The following is a 17,938-nucleotide window of genomic DNA, read 5'->3' on the forward strand; positions in this document are numbered from 1 at the left end:
TTTTTGAGTATTTTTTCCAATATGTCGCCATTTTTGGCCTCGACTACTCTATAAGCTCCATAATGTATATATTCCACTATGCATTATTTTTTAGTAGGTATATTTTCTAATCGGATTTTTTATAATTCATTGATTAAGCCAAACCTTTTAAAAAGTTATTCAAATTTATAATTATCTTGCAAAATGCGGCCAGATACTTCATGTTTTCGTTTATCATATTTCATATATTATTTCATTTGTCATAAAAGGCACATAATAACCCGTTTGTTTTTGTCAAATAAAAATTAGTTGATATATAGCTGGTAAATCAAGTTATGTTAAATTTAAATACTTAGTTATTCTTGCGGTTTGCCATAAATTGGCTTTGCTAAATTCTTTAAAACCGTGACTATTTTTTTCTTTATTGTATTTACATTCATTTTATGTATAAGTTATTTATCCCTAACTGTATATATTTCTGTTAAACAAAAATAGAAAATTCTATAATATTCATAAACTAGAAGTCTACAGCAATATAGTAGATGGAGTAGTTCCCTGGACATGAAACCATTGTGCTCTAGGTAGCTATAAAATTGGTTGATATTTTGTATTATCATATCTCAAGTTATACATGTACTAAAGTAGTGAAGTAAATATCTCAATTTTTATATTATCATCAACGTTATTTCTTAAAATGTTAAGAATATCTAGCTATGTAAAATTAAGCTTAAAATCTTGAATAACTGAAAGGAAGTTGATGTGACTGGTTAGATGAGACCAAAAACTTTTGACGAATCCGACAGACTTGAATATAATTTAATTTCTATTGTTTAAAACAAAAGATTTGTAACAATGCGCAACGAGCATGGTTCGCAAAAAAAAACAGTAGGTTGCACGTCCATCTCTTAAAGGTCCATGGTTTACAATAAGTGAATTTTGTCGGTAATTTTTTAATTTTAACTTGTTAGTAACCGGTTCGCCGAACTCAAAAAATTTTAAGAACCGTTTCTTCTGAACCGGTGCTAACCGGTTGAATCCCACCACTGATCCTTGTCTATACATTTTTTGTGTTTGGGAGCTTTAAAACGTCTAAATGTCGCCTATCACCTAATTTTTATCAAAAGTAGCGAATTGCGACATCAAACATCAACCTTGAATCGCCACCAAAGTCTGAGTTTTATATACTAAACATCGGCTTTTTGACTTTCTGTTAATAACAAATAGAATACAAACTTTTATATCAGTTATTTGAAAAAAATCGAATTTAAAATAATTTTTTTATTTAGACCTACAAAGTTATAAGATTCCAGAAAAAAATGTGATACCTTAGATAGATTATATTATTTTGTTTCATCCTTTCAAGACATTGCGCAGAATTGATATTCGATTATTAAATCCGCTAAATTGATATTCGATTAAGTCTGCAAAAGTTATTTTTCAAAAATAATAAACTTTGTATGAATACAAACAGGTAACACCACACACATTTGCTATTTTAAACGCATAAAGAATTCTATTTTAATATACTTCAGAAAATTTGATTTATTTTAAAAGACAAATATACTTTAAATGACAAAAAAACTTCTTTTAAGTGATTAGAAATTCGTACTTTATTCCTTATTTTTCGCTTGTTAATGGTAGAAGAAAAGACCATACTTATTCTATACAACATGAGTGTTGGGCGTATACCTGTATTCTAAATGCATTTTTAGTTTGCGATGAAGTTGCAGATAGCCCGTCTACGTTTGTTAATAGCGTTTCAGTTATCATTAGTAGATATCTAAAATGTTTTTCCCCTATACGTTCTTAGCGTCAAGTTTGTATATGACAGAGCGGGAATAAGTTTTAAAGCTGTTACTTTTGTATTATTTGACTAAAGAAAAAATCGTTATTATATATCTAAAAGGTTCTATGGAAGATTCTTGAATGTTCTGTTGTATCTAGAAAGTTCTAGAATGGAACATAACATCTCCTCGCCAGCTTGGCTTTACGGAGAGCAAGCGTTTTGATTATTCTTTGATTTGCATCTACTAGATCGTCTTGCTTTGACTTGTTCACATGATAATAAAGCAGGCTGTACTATTATCGATTCTTCTATTTTTTTGGAGTCGTAGCGATGTCTGAGTTGTTTAATATGACGATGCTAGACTAGACCATCAGGCTCTGTCTTCACTATGACAGATCGAGGACCGCATACTTCAGAGACAATAGCCGTAATTCATTTTGAGTTGTAATCATTCTTTGAGCTAAAGTATCTGGCATAAACCAAGTCTCCAACTGAAAATTTTACAACTTTGAAAGAGTCCATAGATTGCTTTGATTATGAACAGGGGATGGCAAAAGCAGATCGATTTGCGCCCGAGTTTGTCTGTCATTGAGTAATTCACTTGGGGACGATCCATTTGCTAAATGTGTTCGGCAGTAGACCATGAGAAATTCTTGAAGAACATTATTAGGAGGGAGGTTTGATTTCTTCATGGCTATTTTGAAAGTTTGAACTAGTCGTTCGGCAGCACCATTTTTTGCGGGGTGATATGGAGCACCTTTGAGCAGGACGATACCTCGCACTTTTGAGCAGGACGATACGACTATTACACCATTCTAGAAATTCCTGAGGAGTGAATGAGGAATAATTATCGGTAACCAGAGCATGTGGATAACCGAAGTGTGCAAAATCTTCTTCCAGTAAATCAATGGTAGATTTGGCATGGATATTTAGATAGAGCACCAATCATGATAAGCCAATTGGTACTTATGAAATTGATTGTATCATCAAGATGTAGACGACTTCAAGGGCGTTCTGGTAACATCCATGGATGGATTGTCGTTTTCGATGGAAGGTTCTGATTTTCCGCACAGGTAGTGCACTGGTGTGCTAGATTAGTGATAGCTGAATCAATGCCTGGCCAATATACGGCAGATCGTGCGAGTTGTTTCATTCGTTGAATGCCGAAATGACCTAGGTGTAGTATCTTCAAAACACGTGGACCATAGAACAAGCATTTGCCTGAAACTGAGAGAGCTTCGCAAAGTTTTTGGAATTCCCGTATCTCGTCATTATTGTCGGATTTGACCCAACTATCTCGAACATTGCGAAAAACTGCAGCGATGACAGGATCTTTGCTCGACTCGCGGACCAGGATATTCGGATCATGCATATTGATTTGATGACTAACGGTTTTCACCGCACAAATCATTAAATTTTCTTCACTACTTTCCTGTCCATCGAAATTGCGATCATGGTCAACCGGTAATTGACTGAGCGCGTCAGCGTTGCCGTGTTCAGCTGTCTTACGAAACTCGATTTCGTAATTCTATTGGCCGAGAATTAGAGCCCATTGAGCCAGTCTATTAGCAGGAGAAGCCTATGTTGGACTGAGTCAGTAGTCTCTGAGAAATTGAACCCAAAGGAATTTGATTGTAAGCGTCAGCCGGGTCAATTTTTTTGTATCCATAACCGCCACGCAGTTTACGCAACAGGTCTTCTGGCAACGGCATTGGGTAGCGATGAGGTTCTTGCTGAGTATTAATGGAGACTGAATAGTCGCCACAAATTCGAATCTTTTTATTTGTTTGTCCTGGAAGCGCGGTCTTTTGAATAGGAACCACAGGTGTACCTTCGTCGTTGAATTGAGTACTAAGGTAATGAAATTGGCAGGAGCTCCAGTATCGAGTTCAAATCTTATCGAATGTCCATTGGTTTGGAGATTTTGTGTAATTTCATCATCAACATTAATTTGGTTGATTTGGCGAAGTGCTTTAGTCTGTCCATAAATGAATATAGGCTTGACAGTCTTTCGGGATTCGGCTTTTTCTTGAAACAAACTGCTTCAATGTGACCATTTTTACAACAAAAATTACATTCGGCGTCCTTGAAACGGCAATTTTTGCATTCATGGATCGATTTACTACAACTACTACAAGCGGTTGACTCAGTCTAACACTTGTTTTGTCGAGGAGCTGAGGATTTGGATTCCGACTGATGTTGCCTTAATTTATTGATTGGGAGAGTCATCGGAGACTTTGAGGGACCAACGGCAGTTTCCTTGGCTACCTTAGCGGCCTCCTCGGTTTCGGACGAAAGTTAGATCTTCGTTTTTGCACTTGAAAAGAGCTTTGAGCACTGCTTTATTTTTAATAGAGCAGATAAAATGTGTTCGAAGAGCTTTATCCAGTGGATTTGTGATGTTAGCAAAGTCGCATGTTGCAGCCAATTGTCGAATTCGAGCAACCAGTTGTGGAATAGATTCACCTTGATTTCGACCAATGTTTGACCAAAATTTGAATCTTTCACGAACACGGAATTTGGTTGGATTGTATTATTCTTTCATGAATTGAGCAATTTGATCATACGAAAGGTGGTTGACTGTCAAAGGTGTCTCTTGTTGGCTTGCAAGATTTCATAACTGTTTGTAGATGACTGGAGTTTGACAACTGAGAAAAAAGGCAGCTTTGTTATTTCTTGTTATACCCTGAGCTTTAGCGAATGTTTTGAATTTTTCCTGATAGTCGACCCATAATTCAGCTTTTGAATCAAAAGCAGCAAAATCTTGAGTGACCTTTGATTCATTGGCTTCAAGCAGTTTGACAATGGCGTCTTGTTGCTCTTTGATTTGTTGCTGTTGTTCGGCTAGTTGTTGTTGACTAGCTTCTTTTAGCTTCTGCATTTCTGTCAATATCGCTACCAGAATAGCACATGTTTTTCTTCCATCAGTAGTTTTTTTTTTTTTTTTTGAAAATAGAGAGATCTTCGTCGATTTTAGTAAAGCTTTTATTTTCGATTCAAGAATACCAATACAATAATGATAATCACACAAACTTAATATTTATATTAAAATAGAAAGTTCCTAGAAAGATACAGAACATTCTGGAACGTTGTTATATATCTAGAGGGTTCTATGGAAGATTCTCGAATGTTCTGTTGTATCTAGAAAGTTCTAGAATCGACCATAACAGTAACCTTAAACAAGATAATATTTAATACTTGTGAGTAAACTACTTTTTGAATCGGTTTGAACTCAATTGATTTATCTCTACCTTAGATCTTTTGCTTCTCTTGTTCTTTCTACCTGGACCTGCAGCAACGTCTTTTCTGTTAACTGTTATTTCTTTATCCACCCAGGTTCGTTCATGTTCCAGAAGACTTGAAAAGGTTTTTGAATGTTCCGGCAATTTAGGTTTTACAATTAAATATTTATAGAGTTTTCATGAGATTTATCATTTTAGGTTCATCAATACTTCCATGGTCTAGACCTTCTACAAAATCTGCGAAATTCAAGTAGAAGAGCCTCAAGTAAATTATCATAGTTAATTTCTAACCTTTGAACGATAGGAACTAAATATGTTGAATGTAAGCAACGAACTATTATTCGTTATTTTGTTTAAAAGTTTTATTTCTAAACGTTTAATTCAGGCAGTAGGCAGTCAGATCATGCAACGTTTGGTTTTTGAGCTTTGAAATCTAAAATAATTTGTTTGAGCGTGAGCTTTTGAATGTTTGCTTTTGAGAAATTACCTCTGCAGTGCTAATGTAGTGCTAATGTAGTGTGCGAAAGAATTACTACGAAAATTTGACTGTTTTTAAAAGCTTGTATATTGAATTGGGGCAAGTTCGGGCAACTGCTTTTTTTTTTCCTGCTTTCATATATACCTATCGATGGGAAAATTTAAAACTACCACGGAATCTAGTGGAATCTCTTAGTTTAAAACTACCACGGAATCTAGTGGAATCTCTTAGTTTTTCAATTGAACTCATGATTAAACAAATGAAATAAAAAAAGTCAATATGGGGCACTTTTTTTAAGATCTTAGGAGTGACAATCTAAAATCAAAATGCAGTGTCAAATATTGTTTATAGTTACCAAATACCTTAAGCATATGCCTTCAAATTAGGTTTTGAACTGTTTTTACTCATATCAACCTTAAAAGAGTGACACCAAAGCGAGCATTTTGTGCGCGAGTTTTGCAATAAAAAATAAATAGAACAATATGTCTTATGAAAAGGAGCAAAAGTTAGTGAATCTTTAAAAATCAACCAAAAAGCAACTTATTCCTGTTTTTAGGTGGTATTAGTTACATTATAATTCAATTTATTAGTTCCTAGCAATTGTTTTTTTGGGGGGTTTATACCCAGTGTTTTTGGATTTTGACTCACTGAGACGATTTTATTAAACTTCGATATTTTTTTACTTTGAATGTGACTCTTGATAGTGGATTAATATTTACACTTTTAACCGTCTGGTCAGTAACCGGGTACCCGGATATCTATTCCAGTTTCCAAAGTAGAATTTGTTAACGTCCCTTTAAAATATTTTTATGACTGCTCGGATCCTTAAAGTTGAAGTATTTTGACACCACTTTTTTGTCAAAAATTTTTGGAATCAATCATTCAATAGCAGTTATTAACTATCAAACTCGATACCTCCTCCGTTCAATAATTACTCTCATAATAAAGGATATATGCTGCAAGGCAGGTAACATCGAGAATATTGTAGAAAAATGCTAGAGGCCACTTTTGAGTTAATCTTTTAGTAGTATATCTACCAAGCATTTTATCCATTGTGTCAACACCAGCTTTTGACCAGTTGTAAAATTCAATAATTTCTGCTTTTTTCTTTGCATCATCACCAATCTTTGCTACCTGATGCATTGATGATAGCATAATCACCGCTTTGTTTTTTTTGGGCACATAACTGCACATGATTACTTTTTCATGAAAACCAAACACGGTGGATAGTTCTTCTCGTGTTTTCAATGCAGTCATTTCTGGTGGAATGCATGTCTTATTTTTCGTTAAAGTGCCAACAACAGTTAGATCCCAGGATAGTAAAGATTTTGCCAATGACAGAATAGTGAAGTAATTATCCAATGCAATGTTTCTACCCGATCCTTTGTATTGTGCTACCAAGTCTTTTACAACTCTCTCACCAACATTTTTCTCACGACCGCCATTCGATTTTCCAGTGTAAATCTGCCCTGTGAGAGGATACAAGTTTTCTGCATCACATATCCACTATACTTCAATTCCATACTTGGCTGGCTTTGATGGAATGTATTGAGTGAACTTAGTTCGACCCCGATATGTGTAAAGTTGCTCGTCGATGGTTAGGTGCTCTGTTGGGTTATAATGTTTTGCTAAATTACTATTAAACATTGCCCAGATGTCTCGTATTGGAGCAGCTTTATCAATCTCCATGCGTTGAGTACGAGTATTGGCATCATCTAATCGAATAAAACGAATGATGTTCCAAAAGCGATTGATGCCCATTGCTGCACGATACAATGGATATGAGTACGACTGCCACATATCCTTTGTATTGTCAGTATTTGAGTTGTTGACGCCAGAGGTTATGGATCCATTTTATTTCCATAACTCCATCCATCATTCATTCAACTATCCATCACTCAATACGATTATTTACTTATAGTAATATTACTTTCTAACAAAGAAAAAAAAACTTCTTTTTTTCACAATAAATTTTGTACATTATAGTTTTGTTCTTTTCACTATACAGTAGGTGGGTATCCGGTTATTGAACGAATGGTGAAAGTTTGGTTATTGACCGTACGGTTAACCTTTACATCTCACTTTAATCTCCGAATGTAAGAGTTAATGGATATCACGGAAATTTCTACCTCCTAACGCTCTTATGCATACGGCTACTGTTTGCTAAAATAATCATTTCATAAACTAAGAGCACGTTTGCGTGCTCTTAGTTTATGAAATGATTATTTTAGCAAACAGTAGCCGTATGCATAAGAGCGTTAGGAGGTAGAAATTTTGGTTATCGCTTTATCATGCAAACAGTTTTTAATCGAAACGCGCATGCTTAACATTTACATGATTGACATATTAGTTTTTCTTTAACACGGTATTGGTTAATTTCAAATAATCGAAAAGTTTTATTCATTATGATGTAATATTGTCACATTTGTAATATTGTCAAAAAAATTTAAATTCAATGAAAACAGTAACATTTATACTTAATATAATTGGGTACGACCATAATACTTTTTTTTATTCATAACAGTTTATATTGAAACCACATGTGCTTTTAATATAAACTATTATGAATAAAAAGAATTATTATTACAAACCTTTTAATATTTTTTTGGTGACGCTTAGAAATTTTTTGAAGTTGAATGTTCATAAAAGAAATGAGTAGCAGTTGATTACGATTTAAACTTAATAAATGAGCCAACACCAATATTGTAACCATAGCAATATTACCTAAAGCTGAAATAAGTCAGCTGGTCAACGAAGCAATGTACTTGTATATATTATTGTTTATAGGTACCATTTTAAAATAAAGCTTGATATGCGCGCTTAGTTAAACTTTACGGACCACACTACTATGGCCATCCCGAAATGAATATATTTTTCATTTCGTCCGAAATAAAAGCTCATGTGATCGATTACGACTTTCATTCCGCTACGACTTTAACTTTTTTTCCGCCCGAAATGAGAATCCATGTAAACGTGCTCTTAGTGCTGAAGTTAGGCATTTCTTGCCAATGTTTCTTAATTATTTTTGATAATTTTTTTTTTTTAAAAAAAAAGTTTTTATTGGCTTTTCAAATCATAAGGAACAAATTTATATCAGTTTTACAACCAATAAAAATTCTCAGTTTCTTGGAGCTTCGGCGCATTTTTACCACTGTGAAGCCTCGATAAAAAGTTTCAGTACAAACTTCTTTATATTGGAAAATAGGACCTACATTTTACATCTCTTTATAATTTTCCCAATTATCCAGCCATGTTACTACTTGTTAATTAGTACCTAAACGAACTTAAATGTAAAATTCAGTTTTAACTTTTTTAGCTGAACATTTTTTTTTTAGTCCTGGCATAGATTACAGCAAGCTATCAGATATTAGTGAGTAATTCTATTTTTAATTTTTCTTTACTTTTTGATAGTAAATGTACACCGCTCACACGGTGTTATCATTTATAGGTTGTTTTTTTTTTTAATCCGAGTATGTTACACTTTCTTTTTCACTTTTATGACAACTTACAAGCGTAGTAAAAAAAATCTAATTGGGCTTAAAAATTAGTTTTAGACAATTCCATTGTTCCAGCGAATTAGATTTGTTGAGAATAGAACATGTTTGTCCACTGTCAAAAAAAGCTTAAATCATGTATTAGTCAATGGATCCATTCGGAATTCCGTCTCGTCGGATTTTTCTCGGTTTTTTGGAGTTTCGGAGTTCGAGAGAAATCGAGAAACCTCGACGGAACTTCGACGAGGTTTTTAGAAAATATCAATTTTTACTCGTAAAATAATTAGTCTTATTTTATTTCTACGCTGCTTTTACAATAGTTCATGTTGTTTTCAAAATATAAGTGTTCTCTTTGTTCAATATCAACACTAATTTACATCGCAAAGTAATTAGTAATGCACAATGGGACAGGTGGTGGTGGTGGAAAAAACCTCAAAAAAAAAGCTTGTTCTATTCAAATCCATATAATAAAACATACTTGAAAGCAAAAGGAGAAACATTTGGACTAACAGGTGACGAATGGTGTAACAATTGAGGTAGAAGATGCTACAATTTAAATGTTCATCACGACCGAACATATTGTTTAGAAATGGTGAAGTTGCCATCTTCTAGTTCTGCCAAAACATTTAACATTTTGGTAATGCAAAAATTAAAAGAATTCGGTATAGATGATGAAGATGTTGCAGGTAGAACTACGGATGGATGTAGCTGGATGGTGAAATTGAGTACCATATTTAAGTTTCCACATCAAATCTGCCAGAATCATTCAATTCATTTGAGTGTTTGTGATTTGATATACGCTAAAAAAGATTGTCGCGAAATTCTGAACAAAGAAACTGAATCGGATATTGAAACAGAAACGGAAACTGATGGAGAGACTGAAGGAGAGCTTCTGTTTGACTTTTCGGAGAATGAGATTGAGTATGAAAAAAATATCGAAAAAAGTCTACAGAAGCTTCGAATACTAATAAAGTTTTTAAAATATTCATCGATATGACGTTCTTAAAAGAATAATACACAAAATTTACGGATCTTCGCATGACGAAGGACTGTTGCTCTATAACCGCACTAGATGGTACAGTGTTTTTCAGATGATCAAAAGATTTTTGGATTGCTTAGAAGCTGTAAAAAAAAAAAACACTCGAAGAACTAAACTGCTTAAACATGTTAGATGAAATTGATTTGGATTTCTTAAAATCGCTGTCTGACTTATTGGAAGTCATTAGGCCGGCTGAATAAAAATGAGCAATTGCTTTTACTCAGTAATTGGTCAGCTTTACGTGAATAGAAACTTCAACAACTTTCCTTAAGTTTTTATTCACGTAAAATTGAGCAATTACTGAGTAAATTGCTTACCTTTACTTGAATAAAAATATGAGGAAAACTGCTGAAGTTTTAATTATTTTTTCGTAATAATTCACGTAAAGCTGACCAATTACTGAGTAAAAGCAATTGCTCATTTTTATTCACCCGATCTAATTGCATCTAATTAAAAGCCATCTACCCGCTAGTTATATAAATTTTGGCGGCCATCTTGAGCTTATCGAAAACAGTATTATATTAATAGTGAATTTAAGCATGCGCGCTTTATCTTTAGGCGGTGTTAGTACAAGCGTTAGCAAGTGTGCTACCACTGCAATTTAAAAAGCGTAAAGCACGTAAAAACTTTGTCAGCAATACAGCATCTGAGTGGGTTGCTCAGAAAGTTTGATGCTAGTGTAACAAAAGATCAGCTTCAAACGGAATTATCGGACTTTGCAAGGAAATGGGAAAGTTTCGAAATAACTCTTGAAGATGAATGTAGTTTGATATTTGACACGGAAGTACCTGACTCTGTCTCGGACAACATGCAACATATAAATCCGAAGAATCTGAAACTGTCTTTACAATCCCAGAAGTGGAAAACAGTGACAGCCACAGAAATAAATGCAAATCTTGCAAAAAATGTATTGTTTGTTGTTACTTTGTCCTCCAGAAGTTTAACTTGCATAGTCTTGCGTATTCAAATTTGTTTCTGGCTTACAAATTTGTGCTGACATTATCCTCATCACAAGTTGTTTGTGAAAGGTCATTTTTGAAATTGAAATATATTTTGAACAGATTAAGAAATTTGATGAGCCAGTCAAGTTTACAGTGTTCATGCTGATATCTTGTGAAAAAGACCTTCTTTCGAGAATTAGTAACGATGCAATAATTGATGTCTTGGCATCGACTAGTCAAACGATGAAAAAGTTGCTATACTAGTCAATATTGAATAGCGATTATGTCTACTATTTCTAGACTCCAACTTACAGCAGTGTTTTATATAATATAATATAGGTAAATTTAGAAAAATAAGGGCGTTAATCATAGTCGCTGTCATGGGCGGCGTGAAGGCTCTCGGCGCCCTATATATATATATATATATATATATATATTAAATATATGCAACATACAATAAAGTGGGCCGCCATGACCAAATTTCCCGGGCCGTTTTTTCAAGCCAGTCAGACCCTGTATTGAGTCGTTATTTGCACAACCCCAATTTTTTTAAAAATAAAAACCACACATTTTTTACGCTTCCAAAAAAGATATTCAAGTTTATACTGCAAAATTATTTGATCAACTATTTGCAACAAAAGAAAATAGTCTCCAAACAAAATCAGATGATCGCGCTAAAAGCAAACTAGAAGAACCATCACAATCGACATCTTTTTTAGTCGAAATTCAAGAAGTTTTATATCAAAATCATCCAACAGCTAAAAAGCCAAAAAAAAGTCAAGACCTTCACCGATCAGTTAAAAGAATACGAAGTAACTGGTGTGAAATCAGAAGCAGTTTTGAAATTTGAACTAGCCATCCATGTTTTCATCTTATAAGAACAATGTAATTTAACTATCAACTAGATATTTTAATTTTTTAATTTGTAACAAAGTTTTATCAAAACTCCGATTTTTTCTAGACTCCGACGGAGTTTTTTCTCGACTCTGTTTTTTCTCGATTTTGGATCCTCTGGTATTAGTTAAGTCAAAAAGTTAAGTCATATCACTTTTATTTTTAAATTTGTAAAATATCAAGTCACCAATGCTAAGTCGTTAAGTAGCGATTAAAAGTTAGACTATATTGTTATCACACCTCTCTTGTATGCAAGCAAACAATCTTTTTAAATCTATCATCAAACTGTTTTCTTTTAATTCAAGATATCTACGTCTCGAGGTTCCTTTTTCACTCAGTACTGATCCCAAACATTTCTTGCAATCGAGAAGTTCAAACTTTTTGAAGAATTATATTTTATGTTGAACTGTAATATAAAAAATTGGACTTTACTTAAAAGAACCCATTGAGCCTTTTAGTTTTTTATTTTTTGAATAAATTATATCTAAGATTGAAGAAAACTGTTAACACTTATATCTTTTAAAGTTTTGTTTCCAAAGATAATCTTCAATAGCTTTGCTGTATTTAAAGTGTACTGTTGATATTTTTTTTATTTTTTCTTTAGATTATCCTTGTGACAAAAAATCGCACTTCTCCTTGAGCGGTTATTTCAAGACTGTTTAAAAAGTAATTCAAAAGATCTTTGAACATTCGATGCAATCGCGATTATCTTAAAGTCCTAGGATATATTTTATATAAGTTTTCCTTTCTGTAAATATTATGCTTTGGTCTTTTAAATTTGATTAAACATTGGGTTTATTGTTACAATTTCTCGCAAAAATTATTCAAGAAAATTAACTATTTTACGAAATATCCTTGTTGAAGTTTAAGTATTAAATCTAAAAACGTTTTTTTCTCTCTAAATAATTAGAGAAAAATAGATAGAAAATGATTAAATTTGTGTAAATCGCAAAATCCTGAAAAAATGTCAGACACTTTTAGAATGTTTAATTTCTGTTGTTTAATTTTTCTCCTTTTTCTTAGATGAAAATGAATTCTTATAGAAGGTCTCTAAGTCTTCTTAAAATGAAAAACCTGTCTGCAATTTTTTATTTTCCTTGATGTCCTCGTGAATGTAAAACCTCATGAAAAAAGAAAAAGAAAACCAGCATGTAATCTATATGCTAAACATTTATGAGAAAGATTTTTTAAATAAGTTTTTATAAAATCTTTCGCATCCACAATATCTCCTTTCATCCTTTAAATTCGAGCTTATTCCAGTATGATCTGATGGTAAATTTTTTATGCATTTGTTCTGGCTCCTTTCAAACTAAGCGGAAATTATCTAACCATCAAGAAGCTGTAAATGCTGTTTAAACTGCATTCGGCAGCGTAATAAGTATTACCTTCGCTGGGTTGACATTTAAAACTGAAGATTCCCTTTTTAAACGAGTGGCTCCCCTTATATCACGGAAATTAGTACTCGTTAAAACAAATATGAGAGAAAAAACCTATATACAACTTCAAAACATATGCTAAATCATGTTTTGTTTTTTTCCAACCTCCGTTTAATAGGTCGCATACTCCAGAACAATTGATCCCAATCAAAATAACATCCATTGATTACACGACTTGCATTCGTGTCACTTGCTGAAAATGCTGATCGTCCATGTAATATTCTTCTGTTGTGGAACGTGACGATTTCTCCTATAAGAGTACAAATATTTACTTTTATGTGTGGCCATAATTTCATAAGAATAAAAGTGTTAAAAAGACACCTAGTAATTCTTTTAGACAAGAAGTAAAAAGCTAGCAAATAAACAAAAGCAGAAACAGTTTTTTTTTTTATATAGATACTTTTATTTTGCATAATTAAATTTATTTACTTAAGAACCTATGAAGACAGACTTCCTAACGCCTTTCTTTTTCAGTTTAGAATACTTTAAACAAGCATTTCCTAATTTAGAATACTTTTAAAAAGGCATCTCCAGAAAGGATATGCCTTGTTTAAAGTATTCTAAATTGGGAAATGCGTGAGCTCCACTCCCCATAAGGGAGCAAAAGTTTAAGTTAATCGCATGGCGACTTAAACTCGCTCCTTATGTAATTATTGAATTTTAAAAGTTATGTATGTGCTACATATGGGAGTTTTTAGAAAGGCCTCAGGTATTGCTTTAAGAAGGTTGCGAAGCACTGTTTTAAACGCTCGTTATTGATTTTATCTTAAATGAACTGTGGAAGCTGCTGTCACCTTAGAAATTGTGATTCATCGGAACAATCAACTATGCTACAGCATTAAATTAACGAGACTAAGATAAATGGATTATGTCTGATGTATTACTGCACAGCATACCTTCCCTAAGTTTGTATGAAAAAATATGTTTTGGATCAGAGATAAGAGCAGTAAAATCATAATAAGCCTTGTAGTATTCTTGTATCTCTTCTGCAGTACCATTAATTGTGTAATCCCGAAGCCAATTACTGTAATCTATAGTCTTTACAACGCCATGTTCTGTTCTAAAATAAAGAGTAAACAAGCAAAAATACAACCGAAAGTCGTGCATTTATCTCTGTTCACTATTAAACTATTTACAGTTTATCTCTTTAGTCCGAATTAACATCGAAAAAAAAAAAAAAATTACGTAGTTATACTTTACCCGATAACAGGTCTTTCGTAAAAAGTTTCAAATTCTCCGAATACATCTGTACCGACATCTCTGTATGTCACTTTCTGCCTGGTTAGAGAAAGAAATGATTCAGGAGATAGTTGTTTTAATTTGTGAGCAATATAAAAGCCGTCAGTGAATGTTGTATTGCCTCCTTCTCCAGAGTATTGTTTAATGCAATGTAACGCTTGAATCTATAGAGGAAAACGCATGCTTAAGTCCTGTAGTACTGTCACGACTAAACTTAGTAGTAAAACATTACTAGTACTTATGTGTAAAAGAAATGAGATTATTTTTAAAAAAAAGAAAAAAAAAACAGACAAGAAAGCTGTCGGACTTGATTGAACTACTTACACCTGGCGGATAACAGTAATGAGGCAGATCGACATGAGGGAGTATTTTTTCAGAAGTATATGCAAGACTCGCGGGATTCGGTTTATATACTACATCAAAGGTTTCACTAGGAGAGGTAAATCAAAATTACAAAAAAAAAAAAAAAAAAAAAAAAATCATAAATCGAATTTTCATTAAGAGAAAGAATTTAATTTTATATTCCATGTTACAGAACGCTTACCCATAATGTGTACATTTAAAGTAGCCGCCGAAAATCTTTTTAACTCTCTCCAATTCACCTTTTTCCTTTTTAGCTCCTGTAAAAAGTGCTACACCAAACTCGCAAAAGCTTTCGAACCATGCACACCTTGTCGCTTCATTTTCTAATACTGAGTCTAAATTAAATCGAGGTATATCGTTCAAAGATGCCCAAAGTGTAGGCTTTATTTGAGATATGTCTTTGTACTCGTTGCATCTTCTTTCCAACAAAAAATTATGAGTAAATACAGTTACATGATGATCTGGCCATGTAAAACGAACAAGGCTATTTGTTATGTCAATTGAAATTGGCTTTATGTTGAGGGGTATTTCTTTAAAAGTGTCAATGCGACGTTGTTTGGAATCACTGTTAAAACAATGACTGCAAAGACAGCAATCTCTTAAGAAAATACTGGAATGTCGGCTTGTAACTTCATCTTCCCAATAGATTTCGACCACACCACGGTTAGTATCTATATTATAACGAAGAGGTTTAGGAAACTTCTTAAAAGATTTATCTTGAATTATTCCTTTGGAACATGCTGATAAAAAGAAATATCTTGTTCTATTTGCAGTGAAAAACCACGCCTTTTTCCTTTTGACGTCACGAAAGAGATTTTTGATTAATCGAGTAGTAAAAGCTGACATTCTAACAGCAGCGCCAAGTAAACGTAGTTTTCATATTCTCATTAGATGTAAACAAAGTTCGAAAAAGAAACAACAAAAAAACAAATAAGATTATAAAAACGCTGGAATTTGAACTTATGAAATCAAACACTTCAAAATGTATGCTCCTTTCCTTATTGCTTTTTATATTTTCTCTAAAAACGAATGTTACTAAAGGTAGACGTTTTTCATAAATTTATTAATTTAAACCTGAAAGAGAGCTAAAAAAAAAAAAAAGGAAAACTAAATAAATCAATTTATATAGAATTTTTCAATGAAAGAATGCAAAGTTCTTTAAAGAAACACAACATAAAAAGAAAAACATATAAAGATTTGAAAATTTACAAGAAGATAATAGGAAATACATTTTCACGAATATAATTAACAACAATAACTTCACAGAATTCAGATGTTCTGAAATCTATGCTCATCAAATGAAAAATGAAATTGCTGTTGAAACAGCATTAATAAAGATGAAAAACTTAGAATTTAGATACAAATAACCGGAGATCTGTAGAGTAATCGTTTATCAACATTTTATTTAATAGAAATTTTCATTAGGTTTGCTATGACGCATTTATTAACTGTATAGTTTTTTTTTTAAAAAAAAAGTGCTTGTTTAGCAGTTAAAAAGATAAATAATAATTTAAAAGGCAAGAAATATCTGGCGAATGAGATCAAATCATTTTTTTAAGCATTAAGTTCTAATATTTGGTATAACGTGTAAGAATACGAACAAGTAGAAAATTATTAAAAGTCAAACCAAACTTTCAAAGATAAAAGAAATAATTTAATATTGCTAATGTCATGGTCCGTTATAATTTATAAATCCTAAAAAAAACCATTGGGTATTCAAAGTTCTTCATTAGGACTTGCTTCCTCTTGATCTAAATTTCACCTAAATCAAAGGATAATTACTTTATGGATCTTAACTTCATCGTATCTGGCTCCCAAGGTCTTGGACCGCGTATTTGATCTCCGTTCCATTCTCCAATTTTACTTGAAAGAGACTAAAACAAATTAATAAAATTTACTCCAGAGAAAAACAGTAAATCAGAAACACACTGAATATCTAAGAAGGCAAGATCAGTTATTTTCTACTTTTTTTTTTTTTTACCTCATGCACTGACTCTAATGTTTCTTGCTTTTTTTTTAAATACGGGAGTAATTCTTCGTTTTTTAGTATACGCGTCTTTTCCTCTTTTTTCTTAATTCGAACATCAGTAAACTCACTCAATCCATAAGATCCAGCCAACATAAAAAGCTGAAAAAAGAGGTTTTAAGTAATCAAATAACATGTAAATTGTGTCAAATAAGATCGGATCAAAAATCTCGTAGGATCATAAAACGCTTTTTGAAAAAGTTACTAACTTTTATTAAAATAATTGAGTATTTTGATTTATGGAGGTCTGCAAATAACTTTTTTAAGATTTGTCATGCTATCTATGAAACATACTTGAACTTATAAAAATTGTACTTCTGACTGTTACTTACAATAAAGTTGAGATATTCGGAGAATAGTTCGGCGGTAGACTTTTAATAGATAACTGCAAATCGAAGATATTTTTCTAATAACTATTACATTAATTCCTTTGGTTTTAACAAAATTTGTAAAAGCTAGCGCTTTTTTAAAGACTTTTGGTCCAGAAAGAACAAGCAACAGTTATGGAAATAAAACCGCTACATAATATTCTAATGTTGCTGAAAATTAAATATTATGAATTTAAAAAAAAAACAATCACACTTCTACATTCTTCAATACTCTAGTGAGTTGTAATTTACTTGAAGGAAGATAGTTACTTTATTGAAAAATAGATGATAGAGGTCAAAAGATTTAACTCTTACCAACATTGGAACTCCATATCTAAGAAATCGCCAAGCACCTTTAGAGATCATGCTACCAGCAGGATAGGTATCAGTAAACTGAAGTTAAAGTACATCAAAGAATAACAAATAAAAAATACAGAATTTATGTAATTATAACAAGTTATTTTACCTTATTAGGCACTTATAAAGAAAATGCTGTTCAGTTTTCCATAAACATCCAGTGGGCTTTCAAAAAGTTGAAAAACTAATGTTAACAAAAACTTTCTTTTTGCTGAAAACATAATATTAAAAAAAAACACAACAGTATTGACATCAATTAAAGTTTGATTGAAATACAACTTAATTTGAATAATAAA

At 32.4% G+C, this 17,938-nt stretch overlaps 3 protein-coding genes across 7 annotated transcripts in view; 1 reads left to right on the forward strand and 2 right to left on the reverse strand.

The window, feature by feature from the left end:
* LOC145183702 (FERM domain-containing protein 8-like) overlaps positions 1 to 12,833 on the forward strand; it is a 41,729-nt gene extending 28,896 nt beyond the window's left edge. Inside the window, exons 11-13 of one of the 4 annotated variants that reach the window (XR_016451431.1) lie at positions 5,206 to 5,329; positions 8,821 to 8,855; positions 12,458 to 12,833. Coding sequence is in view for 2 of the 4 variants with exons in the window: in XM_090083841.1 (XP_089939967.1) it covers positions 8,821 to 8,855; positions 12,458 to 12,516 (94 nt within the window). In the remaining 2 variants the exon portion in view is untranslated. The remainder of the gene's footprint in view (positions 1 to 5,205; positions 5,330 to 8,820; positions 8,856 to 12,457) is intronic. The other 3 variants (XR_016451432.1, XM_090083841.1, XM_090083843.1) reach the window with 3 other exon arrangements.
* Positions 12,834 to 13,333: 500 nt separating this feature from the next.
* Positions 13,334 to 16,211, reverse strand: LOC145182800 (gamma-butyrobetaine dioxygenase-like). Its single transcript, XM_080058046.2, has 5 exons — positions 15,073 to 16,211; positions 14,853 to 14,958; positions 14,490 to 14,692; positions 14,186 to 14,349; positions 13,334 to 13,539 (listed from the first exon to the last, which is right to left on the reverse strand). Exons 1-5 carry the CDS (start codon positions 15,735 to 15,737, stop codon positions 13,373 to 13,375), a joined length of 1,305 nt encoding a protein of 434 aa, XP_079914172.2. The 5' UTR covers positions 15,738 to 16,211; the 3' UTR covers positions 13,334 to 13,372.
* Positions 16,212 to 16,532: 321 nt separating this feature from the next.
* Positions 16,533 to 17,879, reverse strand: LOC145182801 (cytochrome c oxidase assembly protein COX16 homolog, mitochondrial-like). 2 transcript variants are annotated; one of them, XM_090083846.1, is made up of 4 exons: positions 17,752 to 17,879; positions 17,601 to 17,678; positions 16,873 to 17,019; positions 16,533 to 16,765 (listed from the first exon to the last, which is right to left on the reverse strand). In XM_090083846.1, the coding sequence occupies exons 2-4, from the start codon at positions 17,649 to 17,651 to the stop codon at positions 16,670 to 16,672; spliced, it is 294 nt and encodes a 97-aa protein (XP_089939972.1). In that variant the 5' UTR covers positions 17,652 to 17,678; positions 17,752 to 17,879; the 3' UTR covers positions 16,533 to 16,669. The 2 variants fall into 2 exon arrangements, with proteins under 2 accessions (XP_089939972.1, XP_089939973.1); XM_090083847.1 differs by having other exon boundaries at positions 17,601 to 17,652; positions 17,752 to 17,870.
* Between the last annotated feature and the right edge of the window lie 59 nt (positions 17,880 to 17,938).

The sequence above is a fragment of the Hydra viridissima genome, unplaced genomic scaffold (genome assembly GCF_058129835.1).
Source record: "Hydra viridissima isolate aposymbiotic clone 2 unplaced genomic scaffold, HvirCarnegie_v1 scaffold_4, whole genome shotgun sequence".
Lineage (NCBI taxonomy): Eukaryota > Metazoa > Cnidaria > Hydrozoa > Anthoathecata > Hydridae > Hydra > Hydra viridissima.

What these genes read in the sequence shown, in the direction of transcription:
- LOC145182800 (XM_080058046.2), bottom strand. Translation starts at nt 15,737, where the DNA reads ATGTCAGCTTTTACTACTCGATTAATCAAAAATCTCTTTCGTGACGTC. An exon ending in TTTAAATGTACACATTATGG is followed by an intron (nt 14,959 to 15,072) that starts GTAAGCGTTCTG and finishes TACCTCTCCTAG; the next exon opens with TGAAACCTTTGATGTAGTAT. An exon ending in TTCATACAAACTTAGGGAAG is followed by an intron (nt 13,540 to 14,185) that starts GTATGCTGTGCA and finishes GTACTCTTATAG; the next exon opens with GAGAAATCGTCACGTTCCAC.
- LOC145182801 (XM_090083846.1), bottom strand. Translation starts at nt 17,651, where the DNA reads ATGATCTCTAAAGGTGCTTGGCGATTTCTTAGATATGGAGTTCCAATG. An exon ending in GATATGGAGTTCCAATGTTG is followed by an intron (nt 17,020 to 17,600) that starts GTAAGAGTTAAA and finishes CTCTTTTTTCAG; the next exon opens with CTTTTTATGTTGGCTGGATC. An exon ending in CATTAGAGTCAGTGCATGAG is followed by an intron (nt 16,766 to 16,872) that starts GTAAAAAAAAAA and finishes AATTTGTTTTAG; the next exon opens with TCTCTTTCAAGTAAAATTGG.